At 42.1% G+C, this 20,387-nt stretch overlaps 1 protein-coding gene across 2 annotated transcripts; it reads right to left on the reverse strand.

The window, feature by feature from the left end:
- Positions 1 to 279: 279 nt before the first annotated feature.
- On the reverse strand, positions 280 to 19,416 carry LOC150015989 (hsp70/Hsp90 co-chaperone CNS1 homolog). 2 transcript variants are annotated; one of them, XM_090270181.1, is made up of 10 exons: positions 19,204 to 19,416; positions 18,522 to 18,639; positions 17,374 to 17,535; positions 15,548 to 15,625; positions 13,742 to 13,866; positions 8,761 to 8,847; positions 6,911 to 7,125; positions 6,240 to 6,321; positions 3,491 to 3,573; positions 281 to 1,117 (listed from the first exon to the last, which is right to left on the reverse strand). In XM_090270181.1, exons 1-10 carry the CDS (start codon positions 19,312 to 19,314, stop codon positions 1,015 to 1,017), a joined length of 1,164 nt encoding a protein of 387 aa, XP_090126307.1. In that variant the 5' UTR covers positions 19,315 to 19,416; the 3' UTR covers positions 281 to 1,014. The 2 variants fall into 2 exon arrangements, with proteins under 2 accessions (XP_090126308.1, XP_090126307.1); XM_090270182.1 differs by lacking the exons at positions 6,240 to 6,321; positions 6,911 to 7,125 and having other exon boundaries at positions 280 to 1,117.
- Between the last annotated feature and the right edge of the window lie 971 nt (positions 19,417 to 20,387).

Genomic DNA, 20,387 nt, shown 5'->3' on the forward strand with positions numbered 1-20,387 from the left:
ATGCAGAGTCCACTGTCCAAGAATATCACAGTCCTCCATATTACAAAGATCAGGAAAAATGGCAAACCTGTTAGGGGCTCTGGAGGATCCCAGATTGTAGGTTTTTATAGATACACAAACAGGACCCGGCCTTCCTGGCCCCATCTCACCCCAAAGCATCTACAGCAGTGGCTCTCAACCTTCCTAATGCCACGACCCTTTAATACAGTTCCTCGTGTTGTGGTGACCCCCAACCATAAAATTATTTTCATTGCTACTTCATAACTGTAATTTTGCTACTGTTATGAATCGTAAGTTATCTGATATGCACGATGTATTTTCATTGTTACAAATTGAACATAATTAAAGCATAGTGATTAATCACAAAAACAATATGTAATTATATATGTTTTTTAGGATGGTCTTAGGTGAACCCTGTGAAAGGATCGTTCGACCCCCAAAGGGGTCGTGACCCACAGGTTGAGAACTGCTTATCTACAGTATCCCCACAGAGCAACCCTCCGTGCTCATGAAATAACCAGAGGCCAGAGTCTCTCAGCTTTAATGCCTTAAAATTACATGCATGGTTTGTATGTACATGCAGTTTGAGGGCTAGCTTCTCTAAAGCCTCTAACTCCACAAAGGTTCAGAACCAGGTCACTGGATCTTGAGTCAGTCCAATGAGCTCATTCGGTCAGTTGCTATGGTAACTGCAACAGATGGTCCCTTCAGAGAGAGAGGCTGGTTAACACAGCGCACAGTGAGTCCAAGGATGTCATGACCAAGGCACAGAGTTTTGTATCAACAGAGGAGAGTGAAGACCAGCTCAGGCTCAGCACTTTGACCAGGGAGGCTGCAGTTCAGGGAAGTCAGCAGCTCCTCCCTGCCTACAATTTGAGGAAGGACTGTCCCCAGGATAACAGAAAAAAATGTTGGATTCTAGGAGCATGTCCAGCTGATACAAGTGTGCTATATTCCAGGCAGAAGAGGATCAAGAAGGGGATCCAGGGGGCCTGGCTCCACAGCCTGGCCCAATCACTTTACCTGGTGCACCTTTCTCTCCCGGAGATAATTTCTACAAAAAGGGGAGGATCCCACACAGACCAGAAATGCTGGTGTCAGGCCTTTTACAAAGTACCTGCAGTGAATACAACAAAAAAGAGGGGTTAATTGAATTGCAATCTTAATCATCCATGGACCTTCCCAACAACATTCAAGGTGAACCTCTGGATGTGAGTTCAACATTAAAATGCAAGTTTAGCACATTTATTTGTTGGGTTGTTTATAAATCTGGCAAATTAGCATAACCCTGCCCCCTCAGAATCTTTGGGCCAGTCCTCTAGCACTGACTGTCTGTGACTAAACATGACATAAAACTAAAAGGACATGCTTTCATTCATTCATTCAATAGTGAATGTCCAGGGTAAGCCAGGCACTGTGCTGAAAACAGACTTTACAAAACAAACAAAAACCGTTGTCCTGGCTCTCGAGTCCTGGAGGGAGGGAGATAAATAATCAATGAACGACAGCAAGGCAAAACTGTAGAAGCATTTGTGAGGTACACCCTTAGTCCAAGGGGTGTGACTCCCTCTATGGGAAAAGGGAATCAGGAAAAGCTTCCTGGAAGATGTCATGCCTGAACTTGACTTAATTCAGGAAGTGGGTCATGATGGGCCTGGGGGAATTAAGCCAGGCAGTGCAGGTCACCAGAATATTTGCTGTTGTTGGGCATAAAGCAAATGGACTGAGGCAGGTTGGAGAAACGGGCAAGGCCTCGGCCTCCCAGGTTGAGGGGTGTTAGCATTACCCGGTGTGCTTGATTTGGACAGAGACACAGAGGCGGATTTAACGGCAGGTGCACCGGACACGTACCCTGGTCCCCGACTTCTGAAGGGCCCCGCAAAACCCCAACTTTACACTTTTTTCTAATGACACCAAGTTTGGTTTCATGTGTGCAATTTTAATTACATACAAGTTGTAAACTTGCAGGACACTTCAGAAGTCGGGGCCCAGGGCGCGCGCCCCGTGTACCCACTGTTAAATCTGCCTCTGACAGAGAGACTTGTATCTTGGCTCCACCCAATCTTGGTCGGTCCCAGTTTATTTCCAGTAATGTATAGGGTCTGAATTGCTGGAAATCTGTCCTGGGTAGCCTCTTACTAACTATACTAGTCATTTAAAAAGCAATAACTTCCAACCACATTTACATTTTTGGAGAAGCATAAAATTGGTTCATCTCCACAAATCAGTCTGCTTTCTGGTTAGATTTCGCCCCCAACCCCCTTTTTGTTCTTTTTTTCTTTTGGAGATGGGGGAGAGTGGACCTCAGGCCTTTAAAGAATCTAGATAATTTGCTAGTAATTGAGAAAACTGTTAAAAATTTGTCAATAAAATTGAAAGATTTGGAGCCAGAAAAAAACCACTGCCAAGCAAAGTAATTGATCATATTTAAAGAAATCGTCACCTCCCGTCTGCCAACCCAAAACAGAAGCATAAAGACGAGTGGGGCACCCCTACCCTGTCAGTCACATCACCAATTCTCACCCAATCCGCCTCCTAAACCTGTCTCCAATCCATCCCCTATTTCAGGCCCCACCATCAACCAATACAACACTTCTTCCAAGTCTGTACATCACTGTAAATTTTACCAACACAAACACCCTCTGCGGCCCCGTACGCCACCATCAGAACACAGGTCATGTTCCTTCAGTAGAACATTCAAGGCCTTCACACATGGCCTTCACCTGGCTCTCCAGCCTCATTTCCCACCACACCCAACCATCCTCGTTCCCCTAACATACTGGGCTCATTAAGCCTGAATACAGGAGCATTTGCTTTGCTCAAAGATAGGGAAAACTAGTCCAAGAATCAATTTTTACATCTAGTGAGGGCATTCCTTGACAATCCAGAAACACCCCAAAGCAAAAGAAAGAACTGCCAAATCCATCTGGCTGCTACTGCTACTGACGAAGGTACTGCCCTTAGCACAAGACCGTCCTTTACAGCTTACAAAAGCACTTTGACTCCTGCTCTCTCATCAGCTCTCAAATACATGAGAAATATATAGGCAACAGTTATTATTCCCACTCTAGAGATGAGGAAATCGCCCCAGAGAGGCAGTGGGTACCTAAAGAGTCACACAGCCAGGACTTCAAGAGCCAGTGCTCTTTCCATATAACAGAATCAGGGGACAAGGCACAATTGAGAGCAGGAGAACCACCCTGCTGTCTTTAGGTACAAGAGCCAGACAGCTTTTTCCTCCTTAGACTAGTCCCATTCACTTCTCCCAGTCTCAGGGTACCATGGCTGCAGTGCAATGAGCTCAGTCATCACACTGCCACCTGTTTCGCAAATGGCCAGGGCAGTCTCCATGGTGCCATCTCACGGTGTTGTGTCCAGGGCAGAGGGCAGGAAGTGCGAGACAACTGGCAGTGGAATGAGAACCGGCAGTACCCCAGGGATGATGGGTGGGCATCTTCCCTGTTCTACTCAGCCCCATGAAGTGACTCACCGGGGGTGCTGTAGCACCTCCAGCAGGGTACTCTTGGAAGGCACCTGGTACAGGTCTGCCCTGTCCTCATCCTCAAAGTAGACCTGCAAGATTAACAGAGGAGCAGAGGTCAGATCAAACAAAGGGCTGCAGCAGCATCAGGCATGTTGAGGCCAAGTCTAGGGTAAGTTAAAGAGATATGACTGCTATTAGCTGAATGCCTCCCATACAGAGCAGTGGAATATAAAGTACTCAGTCCTCCCCCAAGATACTAATAAAAGTATTATCGGCCCTGACCCATGTGACTCGGTTGGGCATCATCCCGCAAAGTGAAAGGTCGCTGGTTTGATTCCAAGTCAGGTCACATGACTGGGTTGTGTGTTCAGTCCCTGGTTGGCATATGTACGAGAGGTAACAGAGATGTTTCTCTCTCACATCGATGTTTTTCTCCCTCTCTCTAAATAACTAAATAATTTTAAAAAATAAAAATAAAAAGGGTATTATTGGCTCCATTTTCCAAAGACAGAACAAAGGCTCATCTTACGTTCGTAAGATAGCTCTCAATCCCACATTGGGTGAGGAGGGTGTCCATGCATGGGGACAGCCAATATGAAGTGTCAGAGACCAATGAGGGTGAGAAAGGCAACCACAAATGGCAGGGGGCGGGCTGCCACAGGGAGTGAGAACCCAAGAAGGATAAGGGGTATGTGTGCAGAGTGGTTGAACGGTATGCATGTAGGAAGAGGCACCCCGCTTACACTGGGGCAGCAGCCTGATGTGCGAGTCAAAAGTCTAGGTAGGGTGAAGAAGATTCTACATGGAAGAGGGGACCGTGGTAGTGACAGGAGGGGGACTGATCAAATGAATAAATATATGAATAATAGTAGAAGCCACTATTACAAATATAGAAAGGAAGAAAAGAGAGCCTGTGGTGTTGGATTAGAACTGAAGATACCTGTGAGACCTCATGTTTCTTTCTCTTTCTCTCTCTCTCTCTCTCTCTCTCTCTCACACACACACACACACACACACACACACATTTACACGCCCACACCCATATTGTACAGATCTTGGCTCCAAATACACTTTTCTACTAAAAACAACCAGGACTGCTTGGGGAAAAATGGTTGATTCCAGAACTGAGACAAAAAAAAAAAAGCACAATTTGAGCCTAGAACAGCTTGTGCCAGAAAGCAAAGAAATGCTTACAAAATGGAAACAAGTCAAAAGGACACAGAAACAAATTTAGAGGGGTTCCCATTGACCAAATCTGAGATAATATGAGTATAACCTAATCATAGTAATAGATTATAACTCAATGAATAAAATAGGAAACCATAAGTCAACTGATATAAAGAGATTATTATGTTGAAGGTTTGATAAACAATGGAACATTTACATCATTTCAAAGTACCTCCCTATAAATTACTAATTACAAAGAAAAAAAGATTTACAGTACAAAAGACTGTCAGACCCCCACCTCAATCAGGTGATCAAAATGAATGTCATCAGTAATGGGACAAATTGAAATTAAGAGCAGCTGACAGGATGCAACAAGACGCATCACTTCTGTGGTATTCTGGTCAAATATGCATAATCCATATCTCGTCAGGAAAAAACAAAGACAAACCCACGCGGATGGACTTTACACAAAATGCCTAGTCTGTACTCTTCAAAAGTAGTAAGATCAAGAAAATCAAGGAAGGACCGAGAAACTCCTCAATAGACTGAAGGAGGCTAAAGGGACATGACCACTAAATACAAAATACAATGTGGGATTCTGAACAGGTCTGTTTGCTACAAAGGACATTACTGGAACAAACTGTAAATGCTGAATGGAGTCTGAGGATTAGGTGGTACTAGTGCAGTGATCTTCAACCCTTTTCATCTCATGGCACACATAAACTAATTACTAAAATTTTGCAGCACACCAAACAAATAGGTATAATTTTGATTGATTCACACTGGATGGCTATCGTGTTGGCTGTTGTCATTTTTTTATTTGACAATCTAAGGGAAAAGAGATCAGTGCCCCTCTTTGTATGTTTTAAAAATTCTTGTGGCACACCGGTTGAAAATCACTGTACTAGTGTATCAAAGTTAATTTCCTGATTTTGATGGTTGATTAGGATTTTGAAGGAAAATACCCTTGTTTGTGGGAAATAGAAACTGAAGTATTCAGGGATGATGGGGGATCAGTCGGCATCTTATTCTGAAATGGTTAGAAGATAAATTCTTTGTACTGTAATTGGGATTATTTTGTTGATCCCAGTGATGGAATATTATTCAGCCCTAAAAAGGAAATTCTGACACGTGCTACGACATGGATGAGTCTTGAGGATGTTATGCTAAGTAAAACAAGCCAGACACAAAGTCCAATATTATATGGCTCCACTCATATGAGGTACCTAAAATAGTCAAGTTAGTAGAGACAGAAAGTAAAATGGTGGTTTCTAGGGGCTGGAGGAGAAAATAGGGAGTTATATTGTTTAATGGGGACAGAGTTTCAGTTTGGGATGATGAAAAGGGAAATGGATGGTGGTGATGGTTGTATAATAATGTGAATGTACTCAATGCTACTGAACTATAATAATAATTATATAACTAATTAAAAAGAGCTAAAAATGGTATTTTATGGTAAATATACAGAACATAAAATGGCAAATGGTAAATTTTATGTTCTGTTTTACCACAATTTTTTTAAAAAGCAATGAAACCTCCACACCCCCGCAAAAAATCCCATAGAGGAACAAAATAAAACTTCTCTTACCTCTAAGTTATCGGGGCAGTATTTCTGCTCTAAGTCCCAAGAGGGCGTTTCACCAAACATCACCATTAGATGATCAATAAACCTAAGGATATAACATGTACTTTCTGGGTATCAATAACTCATGATCTACTTTCCCACATCATAGTCCCCAGACACCAAATCACAGAGATAACAAGAATGTACAGAACATGAAATGCAATGTAAGTCATTTTTACAACAGTGCCCAAACTGTGTATGTGTATCACTTGTCCTATTAGGACATAGTAATTTTCTTTAAATTTAAGTCTGACTCAAGCTTAACAACATTCCTCACATTCAGCCACATTCTAAGCATTAACCCTAGGAAATCACGTTATAACTTCTAGTTATATATTGTCTAATAAAATACACTTAAATTACTATGCATATACCACCTACAATTATTTCACATCTCACCAGATATGTACAAACACCGTACCAACCCCGTCAGTACAATGGTGAGATTGTGTCTGTCCCTGCAAGGGTAGTTAGCAAAAGGACAATCAGCTACAGGATAGAGATTACGCCAAACCAGACTGAAACCCTCTACACTATTCTCTTCCCTCCTCAACCAAGATCCACCTGTCCCTCCTGCAGAGACAGCAGGAAAAGAGCATGCTAGCAAGAGCAGAAGTTCTTGGGCAAGTAAGTACCTGGAGTCCTCATGAAAAGCAGAGATGAAGTCCGACTGGGCATACTCTGGGTACAGAAAGAGCACAGGCCAGCTCAGTCGGCCCTGGTCATCTACACTCAACCTGGCTCCATAGGGTTTCTCAAAGCTGAGCCCATCCAGCAGTTTACCTAGACCTTCTGAGGCTGAATCTTCATCCTCACTGGCAGCTTCAGCAACTAGCCTGATGTTCCTAGCCTAGCCTGCGGTAAAGACAGAAACACAAAGAAACCTTATTGTGTGGAAAGATGCAAACACATTTCACTAAAACAGGGAAACCACAACACTGCGAGCTCCCTGATTCGTCTTCATTATCCCTGAGGCCTGGCACATAGTAGGCATCATCTGTTTAACTCAACTTCCCCCGACGTGTACCACAACAAAGACGAACTAGACACGGTTCTTGCCCTCAAGACCTTGCTCATGGTCTAGTGGGGAGACCTAAGGAAATAAGTACAATATACAGTAAGAAGTAAAGCTGTGGAACTGCAGACCATGAATAATTAGTTCAGTCTGAAAGCTGGAGGTGACTGGGGAACTCTAGGCCTTAAACAAAGACTTCGTAAGGCAGAGAAGTAGAAGTGGGGGAAGGTGGAAGGGCATTCTGCCCCAAGGAACAGCATGTACAAAGGCACAGAAAAGATCAAGAGTGTGGCATGTACAAAAATGACAATGCTTGTTTAGCTAGGACATGGAATACTAAAGATAATGCACACTGATTTAATCTTGACTGTCTCATGGAACTAAGGATAATCTGAAGTCTGAATAGTAGAGTCACCTCTTATGTTTGTGTATGGAGATTCCTAAGGTTACAAATGAGAAGAAAATTACATGCACTCAAAATTGCCTTTGATAGGATCTCCTAACAGGGGTTGGCAAACTTTTCCTTAAAGGGTCAGATAAGAAATATTTGAGGCTTTGTGGTTCAAATGGTCTCTGTTGAAGTTAACTACTCAACTTTGGCATTGTAGTGTGAAACAGTTACAGGTACCACATAAACACACAGGCAGGACTGCAATTTGTTGACCTCTGCTTTAAACTATTGGTAATAGTATGTGTGGTTTTGTGTATACACTGTCTTTTGTACAGTGAGGTTTTTGAGATGCAGTTAAGACTAAAGGAGAGAACCAAAATAAGGTGTGTGTGCAAATGCCTGGGCATTTCAATATTCTACATTTTAGAAAATGACCAAATCTCTGATTATGAATGAGAATTAGATGGAGAATCAGGAGTATTCCATTTTGTTTAACTTGTTTATATGTGTGAACAGACTGCTTGTTGTGGGGGCGGGGGGACTAGTGGAGTGCATCTGAGTAGTGTGAAGTTCTCAAAGTCAACAAGTCACTTAAATGGGTGCGTAATTTAACTCACCAAAGAATGAAACCAAGAACCTACCCAACACCAAGACCAAGTAATCCAAGGCTCACCGAGTGACTTGCTCACCAGGTAAAAGCAAGGTTTAGATCAGACTACATTCATTTACAGCAAGGACCTGACTGACCAACATTAGCTACGTGAGGTTTCTTTACCTCTGTGAGACCACATCATCACCTAGCAAAACAGGAGCCAGGAAACCTACCTCAGAATGCAACTGTGAAGATTAAATGATGCTTAACCCGTAGCAACTATTCAGGATAGGTTACCTGAGACCAACACATGTACACAAGTGGGAGAGCTGACTGAACTCAGGGAGTCTGACTCCACAGCCCCTTCATCACACAGAGAGAAAATGAACAAATCCATTCAGGTAAAGCATCCCAAGAAAGGTTCCCAAGAGGCCTCAGGATCAGTGGATTTGACAAGACCATAAGGGCCTAAGGTTTGAGAACTCACCTTGATGGCCTGGAGTAAAGCCTCATTCAGATCCTGCTCCTTCTTTTCTTTCAACTTTGCTTTCCTCAAATCCCTCTGTTCAGTTCGCTGAAAATGAAATTCAGACCAATCATCACCAGGGAATTTGCTTCCTCGTTACCCTAGCCTGTTCCTAAATTACTATCTCTTGACTCTATGCAATCCAGGCTCCTGTGTCAAGGGACACCAGTAGCTAAATTCAGTTCAATAAACATTTTAAAAGCACATGTCTGGGTGTCAGGACCAGTGACAGCAGAAATTTAAAAATCTACAATTCCATGCCCAAGGAGCTCACAGTCCCTGGTGGTGTGAACCAAGTGCTTTAAAATACAGAGGAAGGAGTGACTAATTCTGCACCTTTGAGAAGGTGGGTTTAAACAGGCAAGGAAGAGTCTAGTCCACCAGATGAAGAAGAAAGGGCATTCTTGGTAAAGGGACTGACATTGCATGGATACCACTATGGGGCCTCTTTTTTTCTTTCTTTTTTTTTATCCTCACTTGAGGACATGCTTATTGATTTTAGAGAGAGGGGAAGGGAGAGAGAGGAAGAGAAACATCGATGTGAGAAACATTGACTGGTGACCTCATATGCACCCCAACCATGCACTGAACCCACAGCCTAGGCCTGTGCTCTGACCAGGAATCAGACCCAGAACCTTTCGGTTTATGGACAACACTCCAATTAAATGAGCCACCCAGCCAGGGCATCCCCCCACCCCCCCCAAACTATGGGGCATTTTAGTTTCATTGGTATGGATGGGAAAACCCAGGGCAAGAACTTATCAGAAGCTCTGTCTTTTTCACAATTATTATATAATCCACAAGAGAAAAATGCCACCAGTCTACTTAATCTGGCAGGAAGATAATTTAATTTCCATTTCCTGCTAATCTACCCCAAATCAGTTGATCCTGCTCTTACCCTCAAGATTGTGATTAATAGGGATCAGCAAACTCCTTCTGTAAAGGGCCAGAGAGTAAATGTTTTAGGCTTTGAAGACCATGTGTGGTCTCTCTCATCTAGTATCTGGTTTTGTTGCTGTTTAGAACCCTTTAAAAATGTGAAAAACATTCTCAGTTCATAGCATGTGCAAAAACAGGCCTCTATTTGGCCTGTGGATCAGTTTTCTGACCACTGCTCGAAAATATAGCACCAACCATTCATCAACTTCCCCACAAATGCCCCAGAAAGGCTAGTTTCTTTTTGTTCGTTTTTTTTTTTTTTCTTGTGGACAGCCTACCCTTTCAGGGAGATAATGGCTGATAATTCTTGGTCATTCCTTCTCCAATCCAGTCTGCCAAGAGGGCTGCAAAAATCCTTTCTGCTGTTAGCAAGTTTGATTACACTATCAAGAGTGCCCCACTCATGGATACCACTAGAACTATACCCAATTCCACCTTCCTAGTTGAGCTACACTTGACCACTGTCTGGTCCACATTAGAGAATGATTAAGATGGATTATTAAGGATGACTCGGACTGTGTCTCATGTTTTACTGATTTACAGAATGCAAGTGGGTGAATATGGCTTTCTGCTGTATCTCCTGAAGTTTTGGGTCTCAGTAGCCCACATAAAGTGGAATAACCACCAGGTCAGGTCAGAGGAGCCCTGAACTATGGAGTTCACTGCTCCCTCTCTCTTTTTTTTTTTTCTTTAAGATTTTATTTATTTATTCTTAGAGAGTGACGAAGAGAGAAATAGAGGGAGAGAAACATCAGTGTGTGGTTGCCTCCTGCACACTCCCAACCGGGGACCTGGCCTGCAACCCAGGCATGTGCCTTGACTGGGAATAGAACCTGTGACCCTTTGGTTCGCAGGTTGGCACTCAATCCACTGAGCCACAGCAGCCACTGCAACTGCTCCCTCTTTTTAAATCAACTCTGTTGAGTTATAATTTACAAACTTTGATAAGTTTTGACAAATATATACCCTGAGAGCTCAATACTCCAATCAAGGTAGAGAATATTTCTTTCCCTAGAAAGTTCCCTCATGCCCCTTTGCAGTCGGTCTCCCTCCCATCTCAACACTGTATGTTTGTTTCTTTTTATTGCCAAGTAATATTCCATGGTATAAATATACAACTTTGTTTATCTACACTCCTGTTATTGGCTACAAGGCCTATTTCTGGGTTATTATAAATAAAAACAGACTATAGCATTCTTATACAAGTCTTTCTATAAACTTGTTTTTATTTCTCTTAGGTAGATTCCTAGGAGTGAAATTCTTGGGTCACAGGACAGGTATATGAAACTGCCAAACTGATTTCCAACATAGTCATACCATTCTATATCACACTGGCATTGTTTTAGAATTTTAGTTGTCCCAGCAACATTTGTTAAAAAGACTATTCCTTCTCCATTGAATGGTCTAGGTACTCTTGTTGAAAATCAATTGTTTATAAATATGAGGATTTCTGAGCCCCCAATTGTTACATTGATCGATATGTCTATCCTTATGCCAGTACCACAACACAGTAGTCCCTCTCTATATTGCGGTTCACTTATCGCGGCCTCACTGTATCACAGGATTTTTAAAATTATGTTTATTTATTTATCATGGATTTTTCGCTATATTGCGGGATTTTGCGGTACTGTATACATATGTTGTTCAAGTTACGTAGGTTTAAGAGTGTAGAATATGTTTAAGAATGAAAGTAGTGTTTATAAAAGTGTGGAAAAGGTTAATAAGGGAGTGGGAAAGGTTAATAAGGGACTGGGAACGGTTTATAAGTGCGTGGGAAGGGTTTATAAAGCCTTAAAATATATATAAATACTAAAATAAATGTAAGGTTCCTACTTCGTGGATTTTCACCTATTGTGGGGGCGGGGGGGGGGGTTCTAGAACGTAATATCCGCAGTAAGTGAGGAAATACTGTATCTTGAGTACTACAGTTTTGTAGTAAGATTTAAAATTAGGAAGTATGAGTCTTCTTTTATTTTTCAGGATTGTTTTGGCTCTTCTGGGTCCCTTGAATTTCCATATGAATATTAGCATCAGCTTGTCAATATGCTACAAAGAAGCCAACTGGAATTTTGATGCAGAGTGCACTGAAGAGTATTGTCACCTTAACAATATAAGATTTCATCCATGAACATGGAATGTCTTCCCACTCATTTCAGTTTAGTTTCTTTCAACAATGTTTTGTATTTCCAAAGTATAAGTTTTATGTTACTTTTGTTAAATTTATTCCTAAGTATTTTATTCTTTTTGATGCTATTATAGATAAAATTGTTTTCTTAATTTCATATTGGGAATGTTCATTAAAACTCTATAGAATACAAATAATTTTTGTATATTGACATATCCTACCAGCTTGAACTAATTTGAGTTCCAATAGTTCTTTTAGTGGATTCCTTAGGATTTTCCATATTTAAGACAATATCATTTGCAAACAGAGGTAGTTTTTACTTCTTCCTTTCATTCATTTCTGAAGGGTAGATTTGCTGGATATAGAATTCTTGGTTGAGTCTTTTGCTTTCAGCACTTTGAACGTCATCCCATTGCCTTTTGGTTTCCATGGTTTCTGATGAGCTATCAGCTTTTAATTTTATTGAGGGTCTCTTATATGTGAAGTCACTTCTCTCTTGATACTTTTAAGATTCTCTTCTTTGTCTTTGACTTTCAGCAGTCTATGATGTGTCTGGGTATAGATTTAAGTATTTCCTACTTGGAGTTTGTTAAGCTTCTTGGGAGGGTAGATTACTGTTTTTATCAAATCTGAGAAGTTTTCAGTTCTTATTTCTTCAAATATTCTTTTGCCCCTTTCTCTCTCTCCTGGAACTCCCAGTATGCCTATGATGATGTGCCTGATGACACCCCACAGGTGTCTCAGTCTCACTTCACCTTTATTCTTTTCTTTTTTCTTTCTGTTCCTCAAACTGGGTAATCGCAAATGACCTATCTTCAAAGTTCGGCCATTAAGCTCCCTAGTGAATTTGTCATTTCAATTCTCATACTTTTCAACTACAGTATCGTGCAGGGTTCAAAGTTCCAGACAACGAAGAGAAAGAGTATGTCTTTTTCCTCCCCTAGCAATTTCTGATTTCTTCCTCTCTTGGTTTAGTTCTTCCTTTTTCAATGTATTTTTATTTTATTTATTTGCATTGACTTATTTTTATTGATAATGGTGGTATTATACATGGCAATGTACTCTCATGGCAGGATACTATCCACTTGAGGTAAAGATACTGCAGCATCTTTCTAGGCATTTAAATTTGTTGTGTTTGTTGAGCAATTACCAACCATCCCATTTGTTAAGAGGTTCACTGAGTGCATGAGAGGGCGAAGCAAAAGGAAGTGGTGACAGCAGAGGGTTGCTTTCACCTGGAAGACTTGGATACCGCCTCTTAGTTGGAGTACCTGGTATTGGTCTGGAATACATAAAAAGACAAATCAGTCTATAACTTATCTAGTTTTTTTTCTAGTGATTTAAACTTAGCCTCCATGAACTTGGCCAAACTATCAACTGCACCAAGGACAGAATCAATTCTCTCTAGTAGATGATCTCTAATTTCCTTTGTGTCAGTTAATAATATCACAGGTCTCTTCACCTGACTCACTTCCAGGTGGCTCTGTGTCTCTTCCCTTTTACTCTTGTCATTTGTAGAGTCGGCTCATCTGTTGATATTGCTTCCTTTCTTGTCTCTGTTTCTGTGACAACTAGAGATAGAGCTTGGGTTAACGCTGCTTGTGGTGTGTCCTCCAGGAATGCTGGTGGCTCTCTCTATGCTGGATCTTTTGGTGGACCTGCCTGATGAGGATCTGTTGACCTGGACATCATGACTGATAACGGCCTGCTTGGGCAGCTCTGCAAGGGCCCAGACATCTTGGTTAAAACTTGTTGGTTCATGGGTTTTATTTTTAAAGAAGAAAAAGTTTACAATGACCAAAAGACACAATCTGAGGAATACTAATTAATTCATTAATGCTGACTAAATGTCAAATGGCTGCTGATTTTGCCACCAACCTTTAGTTTGTCTGCTTTAGCCCTCATTTCCAGAAGCTTCTTCTCTCTGGCATCTATCTGCAGCCCCTCATCGCACCAGTGCACAGCCTCGGCAGAGTTTTTTAATTCCAGATGGCATAAGACACCTGCAGAACTCAGAACCCTTAGGATCCATGGACAACATGCATAGGAAGAGCCCCCCTTGAAGAGGAATCCCCACCTCCACTACCTACCAGCCAGCACCCTATATGGAAAGTCCCTTGTACTGCATTCCCAAAACTAGAAAGACTATTTTTTATATCTTAGATCAGTAAGATCTCTAGTGCACTCAGCTCAAAACTCCTGTGAGCCTCCCTAGTCTTAAGGACTCAAAGTAGGAAAGGCTACAGCTTAGTGGCAAAAAGCAAAAGCCTTGGAATCAGACAGATCTGGGCTAGAAATCTGGTTCTGTCATTAACCAACTAGGCATTAGACAAAGGACTGAGCATCTCTGAGCTTCGGGTTCTTTATCTGCAAATGAGAAGAATAAAGCCTGTCTCAGGTGTTTTTTCTAAATGGAGTTTGAAAGTACAGTTTGCCTCAGCCATTAATCAAAGCAGCGGCAAGACCAAAGACATTAGGCCTCTCCTGAAATTGTTCTTGATGTCTACCAGTTTAAGCTGCCTCTCCTTTAATCATGCTCAGTTTTCTCCCATTAGCCTCTTTGGGCTTTCCATAGAATTTCAAAATATGAGAACTATAAGTGCTTACATGTCAACAGAATCCAACTTCATCTTTCAAAGATGAATGAACTGATACTCAGAGTGGGTATCTTGCTAAGATCACATAGTAAGGTAAAACTGACAATTCAATGAAGGATTACAGACGCCCAACTTGAGGCCAATTCCACAGGACTATACTCAATTTACTTGCCAATCTTTATTCAGTACCTTCTTTCCCTATGAGCATGGATCTGCTTACCACCTCCAATCATAAATATCTAAATAGCTAAAGCATAATTTCGATAAAGCATTTTACGTTGGTCCATGGGGATATAGGGAAAATTAATACTTGAGAAATAAATTAAAGTTTGCAAAGCACCTTTAAACTTCTCAAAAAACGGTGAAGTATAAAAGCAATAAAACACTATTATTACATAGAAAGGTCAGACTACAAGAGAAAAAATAACCTGGGAACATTTCAGCATCAGAGTTATTAGCACAGGTTGCATAACTTATCTTTTAATTAACATTAACATGGCATTTTAATATCTCGCCTTTCAATCAACAAAAATAAATTTTTTTAATCCTCACCAAAGGACATGCTCATTGATTTTCAAGAAAGAGGGGAAGGGAAGGAGAAAGAGAGGGAGAGGAGCATCAATTGGTTGCCTGTTGTATGTGCCCTGGCTGGGTACCGAATCTGCAACCTAGACATGTGCCCTGACTGGGAATTGAACCTGCAACCTTTCTGTTTACAGGATGATGTTCCAGCCAACTGAGCTACACTGGTCAGGGCTCAATAAAAAAACGTTTGCAAAAAAATTAGAATGTGGCTTTGGAACTGCCTTATTTTAATTAATTTTTATTCTTTATTAATTTGAAATGAGGAATTTCATTTTCTCTACAAATTCTTAAAACACAAAGGGTTAGATTATTCTCTGGGGAATTCTTTAAAAAAATGGAATGTTGTTATTGATAAGGACAAGGAACTTAATATCAAGATTGCAAAAATAAGGTGACTTCATTAGTTTCTTAGCACCTTAATATCAAAGCTTAAAATGTCTCAACTTTTGGCACAGTAAGTACTAACTTTTCCTTATTTCTAATCATACTGTACAAAACTTACCTCTCACTATTGCTTTGAGGTGGCAGGGTTTTAGTTTTCTGGCAGCTGTCACATCATTGAGAGCCGAACAAAAATTGCCTAATGAAACACCATTTAGTTAAAAAAAAAAAAAAAAAAAACCAACAAGTTTTAAAATCAGAATATTTCCAAAATTTTGTGCATAGAGACAAAGACACTCTGTACAATCTTGGATAAATGTAAATCAGAGCAACTGTTTTTAGAAAAATATCCATAATTATGCTCATCAAAAGCCTTAGAAATGTTTTTATCAGGCAACCAATCCACAGAACTATAGATGGCTAGCTAATAAGCACATGAAAAGATGCTCCACATCATGGATGATTAGAGAAATTAAAATTAACATGAAACTGGCAAAGATTGATAATATCCAGATAGGGGAAAAGGGTACTCCAATGGTAAATTAGAGAGCAAATTAGCATGAACTTTGTGGGTACATTGTGACCCATGAATATTCTTCTAAGTTATCCTACCTTACATAGTTGCTATGAGGTCAAGAGGGATAACAAATGTCAAAGTCCTTTATAAGCCCTACCAGTGACATATACAAAGAATGGCTCTCACTATTATGCATCTGCTCCTCTGGTGTCCCTGTACACGCACAGGTTTTTTTCTTGCAAGGTGCTTGCTCATGTTAGCCCTATAAATGACACCTTTTAAGTTCACCAAGGAAAGGAGCTATGTAGCTCTTGTTCGCAGTACAGTGCCTAGCACACAGTAAAAGTCAGGTCTTACTCATCTCTGTGATGCCAGTACCTGGCACAGCATACTGTCTGTCTGCTGAATGAAGAAAATATATTCCTCCGGAAATTAGAAGACTGGGTCTCTAGTCCAGGTTCAGGCTTTAACCAAGGAGTCCCTCTCCCTGGGCCCATGCTAAATGAAGGCACTGACTGGCCCAAATAATCTCTGAAGTGCTATACCACTCTTATTTTCTTAGGATTTTATAATAATAAAACAGGCTAAATGAGAAAACAGGTAGAGCAGACAATGGTTGAGAAGGAACTCTGCTCAAATGGTGATGAGTCCCAACAGACTCATCCCAGCTAGACTGCAAGGCTTATTCTCTCTCAGCCCCTCAGAATGCCTGGGGTCATTCCCAGGTCCTCTCTAAACTGTGATAAGAAACGTGGGTTTAAAATGATGAAGACTAGTCACTAGCAAATAAGCAGTGTTTCCCAAGGTCATATCTGCAGAACAGTACTGCAAGTGTTACCTGAAGAGGTGGTTTACAGACCCTGAGAATCATGGGGTAAGGTTCTTTGCTGTAGGTTATCTAAGAGTCCTTAACATACCAATGTGCACTGCAAATCCCCCACAGAGAAACAGCACTTTCCAAACTTACTTGTGCAAAGAATATTTTTTACTTCAAGAGTCCCACAGAATACTCTTTGAGAAATTCTCCCTTAGATAATATAGTTTCTCTCACACAAAGTTCTCTATTACCTTAATCCTTCCACAAAAGCATCCTTGAGAAGGCCGGAAGCGGGGGTGGGTAGGAGGGAATGGGACATTTTTTTTGAGGGAATAGAAGCATGTGAGCTTTAAAAAATCCCAGATCATACCAACTCATATACTAAAGTATTTGATGTCACCCATTTGTTCAGATAGCAAAAATTATGCAATCTATCTGGTTTCCCTTTTCACCAACTCTGCCTGGAAGATCAGAATTCAATTAGAGTAAACGATCCTAGGTATCTGGGATAAGCAGCTCTTCTTCCTGACATTCTCAAACTCCCCACTGACCATAATAATGCCTTTATCATAAGTTAACTCTTTAGAAAGCACTCAATAATGGAATAAATTACCCAAATAGTACTGTGCTGCTGCCCGGTTGGTATAAAGAACAGCATTCAAATCAGGGTCAGCACATTTCTTCTTTAAGCCTTCAGTATATGATATCACAGCTTTTTTATAGTCTTTTTCTTTAAAGTAATCATTGCCCTCATTTTTATAGGTCTTGGCCTGTTCTGCAAAGAGAGAAATAATCATTATCTCCTATTTTTTAAAAGGCTCATTAAAAATATTCTAAATCATGCAACAATGAAACATAATAAACCAAGTAGAAGAAACCAATAGGGAAACAAAATTCAAAAAATTCTATAAACCTGCTTATTAACATGGAGAAATAAAGTCATGTGTACTTAATACTACAATCAATTCCAAATATTTTACAAGGTAGATTATTAAGTGCTTACAAAAAAGAAAACATACAGGAAAAAAGGTATACGTACCCTAGTTTTTGAAGAACTTTTTTTTTTAAGTTACTGAAGAGATGGGGGGAAATTATACTTTTACTTTTGCTTATGTTATTTTATTCCCTGGAATGCAAATTCCATCCTCACCCTAGTAAGAGCCTACAAAATTGTTAAGACTCAGTTCAAATTTCTGATCCATTGTGAGCCCACCCCTACCTCCCTGCCTTCAGTGTTCCAGCAGCACCTTGTATACAGCTACATGTTGGCACATATCACACAGGTTTGTCCTGATTCTTTAGGACAATCTGGTTACCCACTGGAGCATGACCTTGGAGACTGGTCTTCTTCACCCCTGTATCCTTAATGCCTAGCATTTAGTAGGTGTCCAAAAAACTGGATGTGGAATAAATAGTGACAGGTTATCTCAGGCTAACTACTACGTGTTATAAATCAGAACGACTCACTTTTTTTTTTAATCCTCACCTGAGGACATGCTTATTGATTTTAGAGAGAGGGGAAGGGAGGGAGAGAGAAACATCCATCTGTTGCCGCTCACACGTGCCCCGATGGGCCCACTTGGACCCCCACGGGACCACCTGGACGCTGCGGAACCCGCAACCTAGGAATGGAATAGAACGCGAAACCCCTTGTTTATGGGACAACGCTCCAACCGAGCCACACCGGCCAGGGACAGAACGACTCACTCTTTACCTCAATTCAATAGACACGGAACAAATGTTAAGAGTCATGGAAGATACCTTCTGGAGATCGCTCGTCATCAAAAATAATTGACTGGAGGCAAGCCAAATCAGGATTCTCCTTGGGATCAATTTCTGATGGCGCTTTCTTCATAAATAGGGGGATCTTTTCAAATTCCTAGAGATTGTTAAGAGAAGAATGAACCACAGAAATGGGATTTGCCACTGAGTAGATCCAAGTCTCTACATCAAAATTTTCTTACTTATTATGATGTGCAAAACATCATGATTGCCTATGTCGCTCCCTACCCAGGCCTCAGTTTCTCATCTATAAATGAGAGTGTAGAATAATGATCTCTAAAGAGTCTTTCCCTTATGACATTCTTACAAGAGTGGCAGTACACATCTTCACTGAGCGCTCAATGTTCCTTCATCTTCGCCACAACCCCATCACATTCGTGCTATACCTAGGGCAATTTATAGATCCAGGAGACGGATCAGAGAAGTTAAGTGACCGACCCAGTAGCAGAGCCAGTGGGTGGAGGAGTCACAGGCCTGACTCCTAAACCTGTCCTCCTGAGTGCACTGACAGAGTAAGAAGGCCCCCAATCCCTCGAGGCCGACTGTTAACACTCGAGCAGAAACCACGCGTCTGCTGGCAGCGTCAGGGGTCTAGGAGCTGAGGGAGCCGCTAAGTCCGCACGACGCCCTCACACGGTGAGGAGCCCACAGGCCTGCCTACCTCTTCCCAGTGGTCCTCGTGGAAGCCGCCACGGTAAGGCTGGCTCGGGGATTTTTCCGTTAACGAGTCCTGAGTGTCGTCGGACGCGGGGTCCGGCTCAGGCCGCTCCATGGCAGCTCCTCAGCTCTCCAGCCACGGGCTCGCGGTCCCGGCGCCGCCGGAAACTGCAACCCGGTTTCCCCGGTTTCCGGCCGCGCGAGGGCCCTTCCCTAAATCCTCCGGGTGGCGCCCGATCGCTTGCCTAGTGTTCCGCGGTACGGGGGGCGTGGCCAACCTGGCTCCAGCCGTCCCTCGGACTGACACCTGTCCCGCCCAGCCCTTCCCCACCACCCCCTCAGCCGCAGCCCCGCCCCTCGAATGCTTTTGTGGTGGTGGATAAACCCGGCTTCCCCCAACGCCCCACTGTCCACTCATTCGTTCGCTTGTTCAGCAGGTTAACACATATTGCCTAAGCTCCTTCTGGATTTCCAGGACGGTTGTATTCTGTGGGTATACAGGGCTGGGCAAAGCAGATAAAATCCCAGCCTCCTAGGAGTTGATAAGGTAGTGAGGAGAGACAGACAATAAATAAATAAGATGTGAGACTTTGTCAGGCGGTAGCAAGAGCTATGGGAGTAAACGTTTAAACTGGTGGACAGGCATTCAAGCAAAGAAAGCGTGGAGTGGCCCAGATATGTGTGTCGGGGTGGGGGATGGGAGCATTCCCTGTGGAGGGAACAGTCAGGGCGGAGCCCCAGCAAGGGGAGCTTCAGGGAGCAGAATGAGAAAGGAGGTGAAGAGGGAGGGATGATGGGCGTGATTCGGAGGACTGGGGTTTTCCTCTGTGCGATGGGACCTTTTGGAGAGTTTGGGGGACATAAGTGATGTAATCAGACATGTTGTATAATATTTCCAAGATTAACCAACCCCTACCACCCGCAGTTGAGATGGAAACAATGTCTCCAGACCAGGTGAGCCTTTCTGCAGACACTGGGTTACCCAGCAAATGGCTGCCAGGCCCGCATTGGGTGCTAAGCGTCAGGAGGCCCACAGCCTGGTCTAGAAGGAAAGGCAGACAGGCCGCAGACCAGGGGAAACCAGGGCTGCTTACAGGTCTGCACAGAGGAGTCAATGTTACCTGGGATGAGGCAGGATAGTGAGAAGCTAGGAAAATTCCTTGGCAAGTGGAACGGGGGAAACTGAGA

This window comes from Furipterus horrens, unplaced genomic scaffold (assembly GCF_987537825.1).
Source record: "Furipterus horrens unplaced genomic scaffold, mFurHor1.1.pri manual_scaffold_3, whole genome shotgun sequence".
In the NCBI taxonomy this organism is placed as follows: domain Eukaryota; kingdom Metazoa; phylum Chordata; class Mammalia; order Chiroptera; family Furipteridae; genus Furipterus; species Furipterus horrens.